The 19,358-nt window shown below is 35.4% G+C and overlaps 1 protein-coding gene across 1 annotated transcript in view; it reads left to right on the forward strand.

The window, feature by feature from the left end:
- Nucleotides 1–19,358, forward strand: part of STIM2 (stromal interaction molecule 2) — a 137,510-nt gene that overhangs the window by 43,827 nt on the left and 74,325 nt on the right. The window contains exon 2 of the mRNA XM_045834469.1: nucleotides 6,230–6,360. Coding sequence (XP_045690425.1) covers nucleotides 6,230–6,360 — 131 coding nt within the window. The remainder of the gene's footprint in view (nucleotides 1–6,229; nucleotides 6,361–19,358) is intronic.

Genomic DNA, 19,358 nt, shown 5'->3' on the forward strand with positions numbered 1-19,358 from the left:
TTGAATTTCATCTCAAGAGTAATTGCCTTCCTCTTCTCACCAGCATGAGGAGACACAGGTGTTTTGTAGACATGATGGGATTTGAAAACACAAAAAACCATATCCAAAAAAATGCTGGAAATCACAGTATACTGTAGAGTATCAGTTGTTCACCCTTGTGATTTTGTGGCTGACTGGGAGCTGAGGTTTGCTGCCAGTGCTCAGTATCACAAGAGAGTATCATACTGCATATTGCTGGACCCGGAAAAGATCAAAATTCGAAGTACAGGTTATACCGAATGCATAATGCTCTCACATCATCATCAAGTTGAAAAGTTATAAGTCAAACCATCAATTAAGTCAGGGATCATCTGAACATGTAGTTTCATCACAAAGGTGGAATTTGTACCCACCACAGAGAAAGTTTAGTACCTTTATATAATAATTGTTAGGGTTTTTTTTTTTTTAGGTTTTAGGTTTTATGGGTGTTATTAGCTGCACTACAGTTCTATAGGTTTTCTAGAACTGTGTGTTATTTTTATTTATATTTTTTCATTGCTATTCATAGGAAAGCATGAGGGTGCATATTTTATGCTAATTTTGCTGCTGAGGAAACTTAAGAACCAAAGATGTTAAGAGGCTTGCTGAAGATTACATGGTTAGTAAATAATGAAATTGAGATTTGAGCTCATGTCTGACTCCCAAATTGGTGGTGGTGAGGTTGTTTGGGGAGATTGTGGGTTGATAGGTAAACAGTTACTTGCAATTATAGTAGTTATGCACAACATGCTATAAGAGTGGAGAATAGGAAGCATCTAACTGTTAGGAAGGTCAGGAAGATTTTATAGAGGTGGATCACTGGTGAACTGATTCTTAAGGGATCAGAATGCATCTTGTATTTTGTGCTGTGGAGACCGGACTTTGTCCTTTGGGGGACTGGGAGGTACTGAAGGATTTTAGCAGGAGGGATGATGTGACCAGCTTCATGTTCTTACAAAGATAAGATGGCCATAAAAGGCAATATATTTGTAGTGCGGATGTATTCAGCATTAGGGAGACCTACAGGAAAGCTGTGGGAGAAGTGATGAGGTTGTCATTAGTGTCAGGAGTGGAGATACGGAAAGGAGGGAATTGGATTTGAGCTTTCAAAAATTAAAGAATATATAGATGTTCTCATTTATTTCTTCTCCCCGTCAAAAATACTGAGATCTAAAAGTTTGTGTTTAGAAAATAGATTCAGTTCTCATCATCTTTAGATTGCTGATCTGGAAAGAACTTGCTCTTAATTGTTAAGAGTATACCCACATTTATGGTAATAATGATGTCTTTTAGTCACAAATCCATTGAACTTTAGATGGAAGTGGAATCTATGCCTATAGATTATGGTAATAATGTAACTAAGACTTTTAATTTACAGTCATATGACTTCAGGAAGCAAAACTAATATTACTCAAAATGATGAACATTGTTTTATGAATGACTTCTTTTATTCCATTCTTGATCATTCTAAATAATTTCTTAGAAATTTCTGATTGAGTTCTGCAGACAGGAAGAATGCAGTATTGTCAGTCTTTTTGACAACATGTCCTCCTAGGCAAATTTCTACCAATTTGATGCCACCCTGCATCTTGTCTTTTCCTCATATCTTGAGCTGGAAGGGAAGCTGTTGCAGTGTTCCAATCTGTCATGTGGTAGGTGGAGTTTCTTGGATTGTCTCAAAGAACAGTCTTCCTGTTGTTAATGAGGTCAAAAAAAGTTTAAAATAATATGCATTTACTTTTTAGTATCTAGTCAATCAGAAATTTCATTTATATATCTAGATGTATCTTTGTCTAAAATTACAAACTACAAAGGAAAATGATAGTTATCTTTTTGCTTGATAATGAATAAGGTCTTTTCCTGAACCATGACATCTCTATTTAGTGGATGCTGCATACTGTAGTGGAATGAATGAAAAGTCTAGGAATTAGTAAACCTTATCTTGTAAATATTTTTGTAATCTGCCCCTTCCATCTCACCTTATTAGCATAGCTTTAGCTTAGACCTTGTTGCTTGGGATAATAAAATATCTCCCTATCTCTAGTGTGCATTTCTTAAATCCACATTCTGCAGCTACCTGAATCTCTTTTACACAAATGTGACACTGTCCCACCCACGTCTCTGTGAGTCTCTTAACTGCTAGTGAGTTCTGCTAAATGCTTGGAGAGTGGCATAATCATAGTGGCTCCTTGGACATTTAATTGCCATGAAGTCCCACTAGCTTAACAATTTTATACTTACACACACAGACATGCTTAATTTTTGTAATATATTTTAATGAATTTATATCTTTAAGTATTATTTTACTTAATTACATATAATAGTATTTATTAAAATACCTGAGAAAAGACAGGAATGCTCAGAGTATAATACTGAAAAGATAATGTCACACCATGTTGCATTTACTACAAGGTGAGGGCACTGAGGGAAGAAATTTGTCTTAGTTGTCATATTGGGTGCCCCACACCAACCAGAGGGCCTGGCCCATTACAGGCACTCCATATCATGTTTAAGTGAACAAGTGAAACCTGTCTAGTGGAGACACATGTTTTGTTATGGAGTATGTGACGTGCACTGGTGCATTTTGGGTAGCTAAGGTAGATGTCTATGAGATGGTGGCAAAGGGCAACGATTTTGCTATTTTTGCCATTGTCCTTGTAACCTGTCCTTGTAGCTCATTCATTATAGGCATGGATCTTTCCTAATGGCTCATAATACTACTTTAAAAGAAATTTAGGTCAGTAATTTGAGTTAAAATGATTACTTGTGCTGAATTAACCTCGAAGAAAAACAACTGAGAAAGAAATGTAGAAGACTTTAAAACAGATACTGGAGTTCCCAACTATCCTAAGTTAGATTTGTAGGCCTTAAGTCATTGTACCAGAAGGAGATAAAATTTTATGTGGAGAAATGAATTACTCTTGCCATATCCCCAACTCCTGGCTTTCTTTCCTTCTGCTACTTTAACTTGGCAAAACACCAAACCCTAGAGCAGCCTTCATCATTTCCCTCCTGCGTTCCTTGGAGGCAGAGACGACGGTTGACTGTTGCTGGGATTACTGTAGTGCTTGCTGTGTGACAGCTGTGCCTCCAAGTCTTGCCACCAGCCTGTCCTTTTATTGTCACCAGAATGATCTGTCTATAAAAAATCTGATTGTTAGTCCCCTCCTTGAAATCTATGGACTTCTTATAGTCTTCAGGATTAAAAGTCAAAGTTCTTAGTGTGGAAAATCACTTTTAGAGATCTGGCGTCTTATCAGTGTCTTGCCTGATCTTTTAGCTCATTTCCACGTGTTTTCTGTACTTGAGATATATTAACCACTTGCATTTCTCTGAATGTTCCATGCTGTTTTTTGCCACTGAACATAGGTTGCTTCTTTTTCCAGGCATGCTTTTTGATCCTTGCCAATGTCATCAATCACACGTCATTTCAAACTCCCAAAGATATCTCTAGAAAACTTCTGAGTTTTTTTTTCCCATTCTGTATTAGGCAACACCCAATGGGCTAACATTCTCAGGGGTACCTAACTTACTATAGTGTCCATGTGCCTTCTTTCTCATTAGAACTTTTTTAGTATTCGTGAGCTTTTTTGAGTACTGAATAATCCTATTATCACTTTAGTTCCTAATCCTTGTTGCTGGTTTGCTAGAACTTTAGTTAATGTGTGATAGTTAATTTACCAGAAGCCCCACAGGTGCCCAACAATGTGTCTTAGATATTATGAACATTTGAGAAAAGGAAGAATGTGGTCCCAGCCCTCTTTGTAAGTTAATTGTGTGGACAAAATTATTCATAAAGTAATTAGAGATTAATAAAGTACAGCATTAAATGAGGACTTTAGTAGAATGGTTTGAGAATAAAGATACAGTTGAAAATTTCAAATCCCTTGGCATTTTATATCTGCTCTTTACTCTGTTTTTCTCTGTTAGTAGTAGTAATACCACTATCAACACGCTACACTTTCTACTTGTTTACCTTGTTATGCTTACCTGCACCACTAGAATGTAAGTTTTATGAGGAATTTCCATCTCTGCTGTTCACTGTGGTATTTCCAGTGTCTGACACAAGGTAGGTCTAGTGCAGTAGATAGAATGATGTTCAGAGAAGGAAGTAATCACTAGGAGATGGTATTTATGAAATACTTCATGAAGAAGTTACATGCTGAAGTAGACCTTTAAAGTTAATGTTTTATTAGCTAAGTGTTTATTAAATAATTAAAAATTACCAATTTTATTTTTATGAGTTTGTTCTGGTCATAGGTTCCTCCTAATTTTCTCTTAGAGTTTTATAAGGGTTGTACAGTCCTCATTGTTGACTTCTTTTCGAGAGTTTGACAAAGCTTATTTAACCAGTGTGAGTTTTGCTGACCCTTTCCTTATATACTTGTTGCAATAACACTTCACTTCATATATTTACTATCAAAGTAAAATGTGTTTGAAAAGTAGGTCTGCTGGAGGCAGTAACACATTTTACACAGATCATTATACAATGAGTTGTTATGAAACCTGAGAACTTATCTTTTATTTTGCATCTACTTAACTACAAATGAGTTTGAATTCGTAGGCATATCAGGGCCCTGGTTGTTTTGTGAATTAGGGATCATAATTGACTATTTGCCTGTAAGTTCTTATTTAGCAAATCTTGATCATACTTTTAAATGTTATGTATACACATACACATATGTCACATAACTTATAATTGCATTTTCCATTTCTGTAGAATTTCCTTTTCTGTTTCTTTACCATCCCAGACTATCAAAATAACGATTGGATTTGGAATTAAAACCATTAAAAATGTTAAATCACCAAAACAGGCTGTAAGTGGAACATGGTCATAATACTGATTTGCATTGTATTTTAGAAAATAAAATTATTGGTTGGTCTCTAGCATTGGCTTATTTTCTTGCATTTCTCCTTTAAGCACAGAATTAGATATTCTTAGGTTATTATACCTAAAATAAGTTCTTAATAAGTAAGCATCTAGTCTACTCTATTTTAGAGGCTAACCCTCTATTATGCTGATAATCACTTTAAATTTTAATGTTGTACTGCTTTTGGAATACATATAATCCTGAAGACATTTTAAAAGGATATTATTTTAGTGAACTGGTAGAAGCAAGTGGCTGAAATTTGTCAGTCCACAACCAGTCAGCCAGATTGGGTGTGAATGAAGTTTTGGCAGTACTTTTCCATTTTGGTTTACTGGTTTAGTATACAAGAGGTGATTTTTATCAATCTGATTTTAAGCTATGAAAAACCCCACTGTCTCTCTAAATTGATAGTTTTTGACAACCTGAATGTGAGGATTCATTTATTTCACATAGGAAGAGTTTTAACCAATAAATGTATATTAAGGAAGCCATCAGGAACAAGATTTTTAAAACTTCAGTCTTTTTTGTGTGTGTGGCTTTTTCTTGTTGAATCTAGAAGTTGTGTATTTAAAAAAGTCATGGGTTAACTCTTGGATTCTTTTAAATAGATAAATGGAAAAAAGTCTTTAAGGATCATATAAATATTCTACATTTCCTTTTCTTGTGTTTTTTTGTGATATTTTCCTAGGACTTACATTTTATTTAAACTGTTTTATACAAAAAAAATAGCACCTTGTAGTCCATGATTTTTTTAAAGGAGGAGTTCATCTTTTTTGTAGGGAATAATTGGTACATATAATGGGTTGCATAAGAAGAAAATTATTAAAAGATGTGGAAGAAAGTAGACAACCTCAAGTTACTACTGGTATAATTCCTGGTTGTATTTGCCTAATATCAATTAAGTTGAATGATTTATTTTTAGTCATTTGTGTTCATATATTATACTTTTGATTTGAAGAATACTCTGCTAGACTTTTAAAAGCCTCTTAATTTGACTTAGTTTGAAATCTAATTTGTCGGGTTTTTTAAAAATTATACCTTCTACCCTGGCTGGCGTAGTTCAGTGGATTGAGTGCGGGCTGCAAACCAAAGTGTTGCAGGTTTGATTCCCAGTCAGGGCACATGCCTGGGTTGCAGGCCACGGCCCCCAGCAACCGCACATTGATGTTTCTCTCTCTCTTTCTCCCTCCCTTCCCTCTCTAAAAATAAATACATAAAATCTTTAAAAAAAAGAAAAAAAAATCTCCTATTTCACTTGCATTTAAAAAAAATTATGCCTTCTAATTGTTGCCTGTGTTTGTGGTATGGCAAGTTAGTAATTGCTCTTTGTTCTATTTCAGATCCCTGCATGTCACTGAGTCCACCATGTTTTACAGAAGAAGATAGATTTAGTCTGGAAGCTCTTCAAACAATACATAAACAAATGGATGATGACAAAGATGGTGGAATTGAAGTAGATGAAAGTGATGAAGTAGGTGGAAAAATTTCTCTTGTATTCTCGTAACACATAACAAGATTTTAGTATTAAATTTTCCCATTATTTGTTATATGACTCAACTCCTTCAACATCTTTTGTTTTTCTCTGTACATTTAAATTTTTCCCTTTGTATTTATGTGTTTTTTTTCCCGTTTTTTTCTTCATGTGTATATTGAGTTTATCCAGTTTTATAAGAACCCTTAGTCTCATGTTCTTGGATTTCTCAACATGTATTTTTTTTCTGACTCCATCACTACAGAATTAATGGCTTAAAATGCAACACTTTATTATTTCTTCCGATTTTCTGGGTTGACTGCTTAGTTGACACCTTTTCTGTACCCCTGAGTTGGGGCTGAGGGTCCCTACGGCAGTTCCACTCAGTTTGGAGCTCTGCTGGAGCTGGAATACTTAAGATGCCCTCTTATCCTTCAGAGTCTCTCTCCATGTGACCTCTTATCATTTAGGAGTTTAGCTCAGACTTCCTTACAGTATGGCAGCTGGCTTCCAAGTGACAGTGTTCCAAGAAAACAAGCTCCCATGTGAAAGTGCTTATCATGTCTCTGCTTGCCAGTGCCTGTTAATATCAAATTGGCTAAAGCAAGTTTTGGCTAAGTTCAGAGTCCATGTGGGAGAGGATTATATAGGGCATGAATACCAGGAGATGTGGTTTTTGGGGGGTTACCTATATAATAATATTTACCCATTGTACAAAAACATCATGCTTTATTTCTTCCTTTTTAGTATTTTTATTGTATTTTTTTCCATTGTTATTTATTACTCTTATGCCCCCACACCTCCACAGCCACCACACTTGTAATCCATGCCCATGAGTCCTTTTTCCTTTTTGCTTGCTCTTTCTAACCCCCTAATCCCTCCCCTCCCAGAGCTGTCAGCCTGTTCTCTATGAGTCTGTCTCTATTTTGCTTGTTAGTTCAGTTTGTTCATTAGATTCCACATATGAGTGAGATCATATGGTATTTGTCTTTCTCTTACTGGCTTATTTCATTTAGGGTAATGTTTTCCAGGTCCATCCATTTTTATGGTCCAAATAGTATTCCATTGTGTATAGTTACCATAGTTGTTTTATCTACTCATCTACTTACGGACATTTGGGCTGATTCCAGATCCTGGTGATTGTAAATAATGCTGCAGTGAACATAGGGGTGCTTATATTCTTTCAGATTAGTGTTTCAGGTGTCTTCAGATAAATTCCTGAAAGTGAAATCTCTGGATCGTAAGGCAGATCCACTTTTAATTTTTTGAGGTATCTCCATAATGCTGTCCACAGTGGCGTCACCAATGTGCATTCCCACCAACAGTGCAAAAGGTTTCCCCTTTCTCCACATCTTGCCAGCACTTGTTGTTCGTGTAAACCTCATTGATGTTTTAATTTGTATTTCTCTGATGATTAGTGATGTTGAGCATCTTTTCATATGTCTGTTGGCCATGTCCTTGTCCTCTTTGGAGAAGTGTCTATTCAGGTCCTTTGCCCATTTTTTTAAATTGGATTGTTTGGTTTTCTGATGTTGAATTTTATGTTACTAAATTTTGCATATTAACCCCTCATGAGATGTATTGGCAAATAGGTTCTCCCATTTAGTGGGTTATCTTTTTATTTTGTTGATGATTTCCTTTGCTTTGTAAAAGATTTTTAGTTTGATATAGTCCCATTGTTTAATTTTCCTTTTGTTTCCGTTGCTTGAGGAGATATATCAGAAAAAATAATTCTACGAGCAATGTCCGAGATTTTATTGCCTGTGTTTTCTGCCAGGATTTTTATGGTTTTGTGTTTAATATTTAAGTCTTTGATCTATTTTGAATTTATTCTTGTATATGGTGTAAGAAGTTGGTCGAATTTCATTTTTCTGCACGTATCTGTTCAATTTTCCCACAGCCTTTATTGAATAAACTATCTTTAGCCCATTGTATGTGCTTGGTTCCTCTGTCAAATATTAATTGGCTGTAAAGGTGTTGGTTTATTTCTGGTCTATCTATCTTGTTCCATTGATCTGTGTGTCTGCTTTTATACCAATACCATTGCTGTTTTGGTGACTGTGACCTTTTGGTGAATAGTATAGTTTGATATTAGGTAGCTTGATTTCTCCAATCTTATTCTTTTTTTCTCAGGATCTCTGTTGCTATTTGTTCTAGTTCTGTGAACAAATATTTTCACAGATACATCATGAAATATTTTCACAGATATATCATTGGTATTTTGATAGGAATAGCATTAAATCTATAGATTGCTTTGGGTATTATGGACATTTTAATGATGTCAGTTCTTCCTGTCTGTGAACATGATATGTACTTCTACTTATTTGTATCTTTTTTAATTTCTTTTTTCAGTGTCTCATAATTTTCTGAGTACAGGTCTTTTACATTCTTGGTAAGATTTATTCCTAGGTATTTTATTATTTTTAAAGCACTTGCAAATGGAAATGGAATGGAATTATAAGGAAAGCAAATTGTTTTCTTAATTTCCCTTTTTGATAGTTCATTACTGGCATATAAAAATGGAACTGATTTCTGGATATTATTTTGTATCCTGCTACTTTACTGTAATTATTGATCAGTTCTAGTAGTTTCGAGGTGAAATCTTTAGGGTTATCTGTGTATGATATCATGTTATCTGCAAATAATGACAATTTTACTTCTTCCTTTCCAATTTATTTCTTCTTCTTGTCTGATTGCTATAGCTAGGACTTCAGTATTATAAGAGAGGTGAAAGTAGACATGTCTGTCTTGTTTCCAGTCTCACAGGGAATGCGTCTAGTTTTTTGTTGAGTATGATGCTGGCAGTGGGTTTGTTATATATGACCTTTATTATGTTTATGTATGTTCCCTCTATTCCCACTTTGCTGAGAGTTTTTATCATAAATGGGTGCCGGATTTTATCAAATGCTTTTTCTGTATTGATGTGATCATGTGATTTTTATCTTTCATTTTATTTATGTGGTGAATCACATTTATTGATTTGTGAATGTCGTACCAACCTTGCTTTACCAGAAAGAATCCTGCTTGATCATGATATATGGTCTTTTGGATGTATTGCAGTATTTGATGTATCTCGGGCTCTGGACTGGGGAGCCTGGTTTGGGGTTTAGACCCCACACTTCTCTGAGGGAACCCACCTGGCTGCTGAAATAGTCCTCTAGCACTTCCCTTGCCAGCCATGCGAGCCCAGCCAGTGCTTGCGCATCTCTGCACTCCCTACCAGTCTGTTAGTGATGTTGTTTCTTCTATAAGTCTTGATTATAAGACTTCTCTTCAGCTAGTCATCAGTAGCTTATTCAGTGCTTTTCTATAATTTAGTTGTGATTCTAGGTTGGTCCTGGGTGAAGATTAGTGTAGCTTCCGTGTACTCCACTGCCATCTTAGAGAGTCAAATAATGCCTTCTTTTAAAATTTTATTTAATTTTATTTATTTTCATTGTTGTTCAAGTACAGTTTTCTGTGTTTTACTAATGCCTTGTTTCTTAAGCATTCTCATCTCCCCCCTTTTTCTGGTGTTCCTCTCAGTTTCTACATAGAAGTGGTTTTCTTTATTCCTCTCTGGTCTCATTCTTACGAAATCCCTTGGTTATTCTTCAGTCCTCTTCACTTTGTTGTATTTGGCACCATTGAAGTGCTTCTCTTTTAGTTTATATAATACTCAATTACATTACTTACTATACCATTAGCTAATGTTACATGACAGTGACATCCTGTAGTCATATTGTTATTTAATCACATTGTTATCTAACAGTAACATTCTTTGAAGGTCTCTTCTTGACCTAATGTATAAAGCATTGACCTTAAGAATACTCATTTATTTTTAGGTTACCACTGATTCCTCCATCTCTAAGCCAGCCCAGATTCCTGTGTGTGTATAATTCTTCCTGACATCTTCTGAGGGCCTTTGCTTATGCTTTCAGCTAGTTTGTAAACAAAATCCTGTCATTCCTCTTTGAAATCCCTTACTGTTGAATGGCACTCCTGGACCTACTTCTCCTTAATTTTTATTCTTCTAAGTCAGGAATGGGCAGACTTTTTCTGTAAATGACCGAAGCTGTGGGTTGAAATGTGTACCCTCCAAAGACATATTTTAAAATTCTTATCTCTGTTATCTCAGAATGTGACTGCATTTGGAAATAGAGTCATTTCAGATGTAATTAGGTAAGATGGGGACATATTGGAGTAGCATGGGACCTTAATCCAATACGATGGGTGTCCTTATAAGAGAGGAGAACATCTTGTGGAAACATAGATGCAGGGGAGAAGATGACCACATGACCGTGCAGGCAGAGATTGGAGTTGCACAGCTATAGGTCAAGGAAAGACAAAGATTGCTGGTAACACCACAAACTAAGAGAAAGGCATGGGGACATATTCTTTCCTTAGGGCCTTTGAGAGAGTGTGGCCCTGCTGACACCTTGATTTCAGACTTACAGCCTCTAGAACTGGGAGAAAATAAATTTCTGTTGTTTTAAGCCATTTAGCTTGTGGTACTTTGACACAGCAGCCCTATAAAACTATATAGGCCAGCTACTAAATATTTTAGATTTTTGTGGGTCATGTTGTCTCTGTTGTGAGAACTCAACTCTCCCATTGTAGTAAAGCAGCTATAGATAGTACATGATCTAATGGGAATGGCTGTAGTCCAATAAAACTTTATTTGCAAAAATAAGCAGCAGGCTGTAGTTTGCCAACCCTTGCTATAAAATCTTGTGTTCTTAAAATTTATGTATTTATTTTTCTTTTTCACTTAACTATTGCTTGCTGTATTTTGCTCCAGGTCAGCAATTTTTAACTGGTATGCCACAGCACACAGGTGTGCTGCAAAAATTTTTAAAATATGCAATACCTGCAGTCAGGAGCACTGATCTCTTTTCCCTTAGATTGATAAAAAACTGACAACAGCCAACACAAGAATAGCTGTTTGGTATGAGTTAATCAAAATTATTTTTATTGTCAGGTCAGCAAAAAACACATTTTTTGATGTGCCACAGAACTTTAATAACTAGTTTATGTCTGCCATGGGATGAAAATGGTTGAAAATTGCTGACCTAGGTATTTATTATCTTGTGTCTAGAGTATCACCTCTAAATTTTTCCCATTTAATCCATTTGAATATCACTTTGAGAGTATTTTTCTCTGGCTACAAAACTTAATAGTGATTTCTTAGTGCTTATTAGATCAGATATTAACTCTTTCATTTTATATTTAATGTCTCTAAATGAACTGACTTGTGTTTATTGAGATTATCTCTTCTCATTGTGGTGAAATCATTTTGGTATTTAGAGCCCAGTGACATTAATGTTGGAATCATGGCTTCCAGTTATAAATAGTCTAATTTATTTCATTCATTTGTAGAACCACAGATGAAAGGATAATCCTATTTTATGCTGTGTTTCCAACTTAAAAAGTATTTGAAGTATTTAAATATTCTCTGTCATCAGGTAGAATGAAATGATGGGTTATTGAGTTTTACTATTACTGGAAACCAACATAAAGTAGTTGTCATTTATTGTCAGTCATTTTATTATATTTAGAAATTCATTCTTTCAACATCATCAGTATTTCTTTACTTTCTCATGTACACACACACAATCAAGCTTTAAGATTACTTTTAGTAATAATATTCTGGATTATCAGTGATGAATTGTTCTTTCTAATCATCTCAAGATTGTCTAAATGGTTTATTTTGTTGTCAATATAATTGTAAAGAATTGACTATTAAATATGCTAACAAATTCTATTAGTCTAAATTATTATAATATCTATAAATTATGGAATAAATATAATTTATTAGCATATTAAGTACTTTTTATGGACAAAATTATTTTCTAGTCTAAGTAGCTTTCCTTAAAGTTATTGTACATTTTCTTAGTCATTTATAGTATAACTGTATTAGTTTTATTAAACAAATTTCATGCCAACTCTGAAGTATATAGTATTTAGTATATGGGTGGTATGTGTAGTTTTATAACTTTGTCCAACAGTGAAGTTGGAGATAACTTTTAACATTAAGCTTTGTGGTACTATGCTGAGAGGACATAATTTTAAGTTATTACGCTGGTAGTGCTTCATTTTCCTTTGATGTTGATGTTACTTGAGGACCTAATTATTGCTTACATTGTTTTAATGCTGAGGGATTATTTACTGGGGAGGGAGAAGTGAGACTGGAAGAGCATATGTGTTTAATTAAGTGTCTTAGTATTATAAAGTGTTTGAAAAGATTGGTGCACATTTTCACTTTTGAAGATGGAATAGTTGTAGATACCCACAGTTCAAGAGTTAAAAATTAACTTACTGAGATTGGTTAATTTTGCACCTAGAATAAAGCTAGATTATTTTAAAAATCTACATAATAGAAATTACTTTTATTATTGATATATGAAGTTATAAATATTACTACTTTAGGATATTTTCTTACACCAATCAAGTCTTCAATTCTCCAACACCAACTGGGTGTCCAACAGTTCAATTTGATTCTGACAGTGTCTACCTGGATTAGTGTCAGATCCCACAGGTTAAAGGGCTTAGTTTCATAAGACTGCCCCCACTCCAGATGCCAGTCAAAAGTCCCTGGCTGTGTGTACTTCTCACCAACCTGCTCCCAGCCAGGGGTTTCCACAATCCTTTCTCAGATTTGATGTTTTGCTGGAATGGATCACAAAACTCAGGAAAACACTTCACTTATGTTTACTGTTTTTCTGTGAAGGATACAACTCCAGAACAACCAAATAGAAGAGATGTTTAGAAGAAGGTATGGGAGGAAGGGCGTGGAGCATCCATGCCCACTTGCGGCATGCCACCTTCTCAGCACCTCCATATGCTCACCAACCAAAAGTGCTCTGATCTCAAAGTTCAAGAGTTTGTTTTAATAAATCTTAGTTTTCCCAGGGGTCAGGTGGGTGGGACTGAAAGTTTCAACCTTAATCACTCAGTCCGGATGACTAGTCCCATCTTGAGGCTATCTTAGGAGACCAACCCTAGGTAATCTAATCGGCGTAAACTAAGTTAGTTGGAGTGTCGCCTAGTAGACCAGTAGGTCGAAGGTTTGATTCCTGGTCGGATTATAGTAGGAAATATATTTTTTTATGGACATACTAGATTACCCGAAGTATAAAATTAATTTTACTTGTTTCTTTTTACTTTTTAATGTAACTTCTAGAAAACTTAAAATCACGTATATAGATCATAGCTTATTTCCAGCACTTATCTAGAAGCTGTGGTGTGTTGTAGGCTGTAAGGAATGAGTTATTAATTCTGTAGTTCTTGGACTGGTTTGGTGCTTTCAGTTCAGTGCAGCTACATCTAGGTTTGTATTTTTTGTAGAAGTGTCTCTTTTTTAAAGAAGTGGGAGTAAATAGTAATACTGTTGTGGACCTCTAGCAGCCATAATTAGAAGCCTTCACAGTTTTAATAGGAAACCTTAGTAAAACATTTAAAATACTTTATTTCTTGTAATTATTGGTTGGAAATACTGCTTTTTGTAAAATTTGGAAAAAATTAGCATTTTAAAATGCTGTTTGAAAATGTTTTTCCTCTTTACTGCTTTCCTCTGTTTTTGTTTTTATATGTTTTTTGGGGGGGATCATATGATAAAGAATTTATTTTTCTAGTTTCTTCATTCATTTAATATAGAGCTAATACTTGAAGGTCTGTTATATGCCAGATACTCAAATAGATATTGGAGTATGTTAGAGACAGACAATATATAAATCTTTCATCCATTAAGCTAACGTTCTGTGGGTGCTAAGGGAAGGCAGACTAAACAAAAAACTAAATAAGCTGGGAAAGTGGGATCAGGTCAGCTAGATGATGGGTGGCTATAATTTTAAATGGGGTGGTCATGGTAGGCCTTATTAAGAAGGTCACACTTAAAGTATGCACTAGTAGGATATATAAGAGAGTAAATATCTGACGATTTTCCAGAGTTATTGTAAAACTGAAATCGGAGGATTTAGGAGTATTTCAGATTGGGAACAAGATGGAAAGCTTTTGTTCTCTAGGTCATTATCTTTTGGTCCAAGGTAAAAAAAAAAAAAAAAAGATTAGATGTCAGTATACCTGAAATCTGTGACCTGTTTAGATTGAGTTGCTGATTACTGTCCAGTTGGCATGTTCTAACAATATTGAAGATATTTTGGAAAGTATGGGTACTTGATCAACAAATAATTTTAATAAGAGAAGTGAATGGCTTTGCTGCTCTGAGCACAGCAGTAGGAGTCAGTGAGAATTCACATTGTTATTACCTGCTTTGTGACTGAAAAATTTATAGTTTCTAGTGTAGGAACTTTTTTTTTCTTTAAATTTAAAAAACTTCCTTCTCTTTTTCTAATTTTTCTTTTTTTAACCCATTCGCACCTTTCATTGATGTCGTTCAGAATAGTTTTAGAGTTTTTGTTCCTATCAGTTGGTTTGATATATAGTCAACTTTAAGATCAACTTATAGAAAAATATTGTACCTGATATTACAGTTTTTCTTATGTTAGCTATTCTGCCTGAAAAGGTTTGACATCATTTGTCTAGGCACTTCAGAGAACTTAGTGAACAATACAGATGTATCTATATCTGAAACAAGGAGAGTCACTTATGAAAATACGCAAAAGTAAGGTTAGGAAAAAACAGAGAATAGTTTAAAAAATAGGACCAGTGAGTTTTGAATTATGTGGAGTACTGTTTCTAAAGGAATAAATTTATGTGTTTTTTCATTTTCTCAGTTAAAAATTTAACCTCTTTATTAATTATCTATTGCTGTGAACCAAATTTCTCCCAAATGTGGTGGTTTACAATAATACACATGTATCACTTTGTGGTGTCTGTGGGTCAGAAATCCAGGTGCAGCTTAGCTGGATCTTCTGGCTCTGGGTCTCACACAAAGCTGCAATTAAGATGTTAGTGGGTATTGCAGTCACTGTAGAAAGTAATGTGGAAGTTCCTCACACAATTAGAAATAGAACTACCATATGACCCAGCAGTCCCACTTCTGGGTATTTATCTGAGGAGATCCAAAACACTAATTTGAAAAGATGTATGCATCCATATATGTTCACTGCAGCATTATTTACCATAGCCAAGATATGGAAGCAGCCTAAGTGTCTATCAGTAGATGACTGGATAAAGATGTGGTGCATATATACAATGAAATATTACTTGGGCATAAAAAAGAATGGCATCTTACCATTTTCGACAGCATGAATGGATCTAGATTGTTTTATGCTAAGTGAAAGAAGTCATATAAAGACAAATATATGATTTCCCTTACATGCAGATTCTAAAAAACAAGATAAATGAAAAAAAATAGAAACAAACTAATGATTGCTAGATAGGAGTGGCGTTGGGGGACTGAGTGAAAAAGGCAAAGGGGTTGAGAAGTACAAATGGGCAATTGCAAAATAGTCACAGGGATGTAAGTACAGTATAGAGAATATAGTCAGTAATTTGTAATGACTGTATGGTGCCAGGCGGGTACTAGACTTACTGGGGGATCACTTTGTAAGTTAGATAAATATCTCACCACCATGCTAGGCACTTTAAATTAACAGGACTGAATGCTAACTCTAATTGAAAAATTAAAAAAAAATTTAGATACATACAGTTTTTCATTAAAAATTGTTTCCCATTCCTGTTTCCCCAGTTTTTAATTTACCTTATCAAGAGTTGCATATTAAATGCTGTTACAGCCTGCAAGCGGGCAGAGGAGTAGGAGTGTGAATCAGGACCTGCATCTGTCCTCCCTCAGCTCTAGCCTGACAGCACTGCCAGTCCTGCTCCTCTCCTCCCCTGCTTCCCTGGGCCTTTTCAGGATCCCAGCATGGCACTGCACTTACATAATATATTTTTGTGAGAGTTTAGCACATTTCACATATTGGCTCATCTTCTAAAAGACCTCTGAGTTGGGGTGGGTACAGAACCTGTTTATTTCCATTTCACAACTGAATTGAATAAAATTGTACCTTTCCTGTATCATTAACTCTATGCTGTATATTGTTGTCATTATAGATAGGGTGACTGCACAATTCGTCACCCAAGCTAGAATAATATTGAAAGTAAAAGAAGGTGCTATTAATAATTATACCAGACCAATGGGTGTATATGAGGACTGTCCCAGGCAAATGAGGCTTTGTACGTGCTTTGCTGTATGTGTTATCACAGACTGCTTTCCATTGTACTTGCCTTGATCTGGATCTCGCTCCTTCACTAAGTTGTTATTAAATTGATCTAAGTGTTGTGCTATTAGTAAAGCTTAGATCTATTTCAGTTTAATTTATCACCCTAAGTCTTTTTATGTAGTACAGTTTTTCTAGTAACATGGCAGAGACTTGGGTATTGTTTTTTGCTCCTGTTTCTTAGAGTTAAGTGCTTTTTTTGGTGTCTTTTTATTTAGTCTTTAGAAATAATATAGCTTAATATTTTCTATATTAATTTTTGTATTGTTTTTCAAGTACAGTTGCCTCCACTTCCCACCCCCATCTCCCACCCTCAATCCTATCCCCCCCTTTGGCTTTGTCCATGGGTCCTTTATACACATTCCTTGACGACTATTCCCTTTCTCTTCCCCATTATCCCCTCCCCCCTCCCCTGTGGTTACTGTCAGTCTGTTCTTTATTTCAGTGTCTCTGTTTATATTTTGCTTGCTTGTTTTGTTGATCGTGTTCCACTTATATGTGAGATCACATGATTGTCTTTTACCTCCTGGCTTATTTCACTCAGCATAATGCTCTCCAGATAAAATAATTCATTGACCCTTTCTTTTATTTTTAGAATAAAAAAATTAATAGTAAGTTTCCTGGCTTTCCTAAATTTTCATATCAAACTATTGTTTATGTAACAGTCTAAATTTTCCTGTAGACCTATTCAGTGTTTGGCCTGTCAGAGTTTCTCCCAGGACCTAGTGTTGCAGTCACTAATCACATGTCTTCAGAGGACTGTTGTGCTCTAGAATGCTGTTTTTTGTGCTTTTAAGGTGAGGTACTGTGCTGTGTCAGAGAGATGTGAGGTAAATTGCTTTTAGCCCAGGTAACCTTGTTGTATATTGATTGTGATGTCATGGTTTATGAAGCATTTATACTGTCTCACATTCTCTTTAGTGATTTTTTTTTGAGATAGGGATGACAGGTGGTATCCAATTTTATAGATGAGGAGACTGGGGTTTAGAGCCAAGTGTTGATGACTTGCTTCTGACTATCTCCCTGACCTTTTCACAGTGTTACTAGGTCTGTAGGATGAAACTAGAGGACTCAGTTGATAAAGAGCACTTTTTTTTTCACTGAAGAAATATTTTACCTTGATCCTAAAAATGTTTAAAATAATTACAAAAATATTCAGAGCATTTTATTTTAATTGCTCATTCTTGCCAACTGACCTTTTAAAAAACACATTATACCCCATAAGTAGCTAAAATTTCTTTCAGGTCTTAATCAAGGAGATACAGGAATTTTTAAGGAATTTTAAAACCCTTTTTCTAATCCTCACTCAAGGATGTGCTTATTGATTTTAGAGAGAGGGCAAAAGAAGGAGATGGAGGGAGAGAAACATCGATGTGAGAGAAACATTAATCGGTTCCTTTCACAGGCACCCTGACGGGGAGCGGACCTGCAAGTAGGCATGTACCCTTACTGGGAATCAAACCTGTGATCTTTCAGTCTCAGGGACTGTGCCCAACCAACTGAGCCGTATGGGTCAGGGTGTAAAATTATTTTAAAAATCAAATAGTTGATTTTTGTTTTGTTCTGGTTTTCATTTTATTTTTCCTGATTCCCTCAAGGGCTTGGGAAATATGCCTACATTCTTGACTAAGGGCGTTGTTGACCAATTAAAAACAAGACACACCTAATATTTTAAGTTCCTATTTATGTGTACTGCACTATACTAAGTATGAGGTGGAATGAAAAAATATGAGCTTAGACGTTCATGAATTAACTATGTAGTGGGCCACGTAATGTCATAGATATATAAGACATATGAGGGGGGGACCCAAAAAACCTGGAATTTATTTATAAAAATTGTTTGTTTATTGTTCCATGTTTAAACTTCAGTCACCTTCAAAGTACTCTCCATTTGATGCAATACACCTATCAAGACTTTTTTTTCACTGCTCAAAACAGTTTTCGAACTCATCAGTTTTTGTGCCTTTAGCGCTTCTGCCGTTTTTTGGTTCACCTCTTCCATGTTGGCAAAATGTTCCCTTTGAGGACTTCTTTTGTCCAGGGAAACAAACAAGCAAAAGGTATCTTGGGATGAGAGTGGGTGAATAGTGAGGGTGGGGCATGGAGGTCTTGCCATTTTTTGGTCAGAAACTGCTGAACACTTAGTGTGGTGTGGGCAGGTACGCTTCTAAATCACTTATCATGAAATGGGCAAACACGTTGAGTCTTCAAAAAAAATTCACTGAATCTTCTCACAACAGTGCCAGCTGGTACACTGATACAGATGGGTTCCTAGAACATCCACCTAGAGGGGGAAGCATGTACTACAAGGGGCCTGCCCTCCAGAAGATAATTCAGGGTTTTGGGGGGCCCTCCTATTATGGCAACTTATATACTAGGAATACACATGAATCATGGAAGTGCTCCTGTGTTCAGAAGATAAAGTGCACATCTGTTTTTTTGGGTATCCAGGGAAACTTATGTAGGAGAAGTCCTTGAGATGGACTTTTGGAAATGGGTCTGATTTTCACAGGTGTAGATGGTAGGTAGAACATTTCAAGATGAAGGTGGGTCAGGGTAGGGGAAAAGCATTAAAGCAAGAACGTAGAGGTACTAAATTATGCAGCAGTGAATAATAAAGTCTGACTCAAGGATGGTGTTGTTGGGGATAGATAGTTTTGAAATGTGCTTGCTTGATTTTTCTTCTTCGTGCTTCTGATCAATTCTCTGATTTCTTCATTGTTCTTGCTTTTCTTGCACCCTTAAGTGTATGTATTACATAAAATTTATTTTTTAAGACTTAATTCTTTTAAAGAGCAGTTTTAGGTTTACAACAAAATTGAGATGGAGAAACAG

The sequence above is a fragment of the Phyllostomus hastatus genome, unplaced genomic scaffold, assembly GCF_019186645.2.
Source record: "Phyllostomus hastatus isolate PE091 unplaced genomic scaffold, TTU_PhHast_1.1 phas_contig_196, whole genome shotgun sequence".
Lineage (NCBI taxonomy): Eukaryota > Metazoa > Chordata > Mammalia > Chiroptera > Phyllostomidae > Phyllostomus > Phyllostomus hastatus.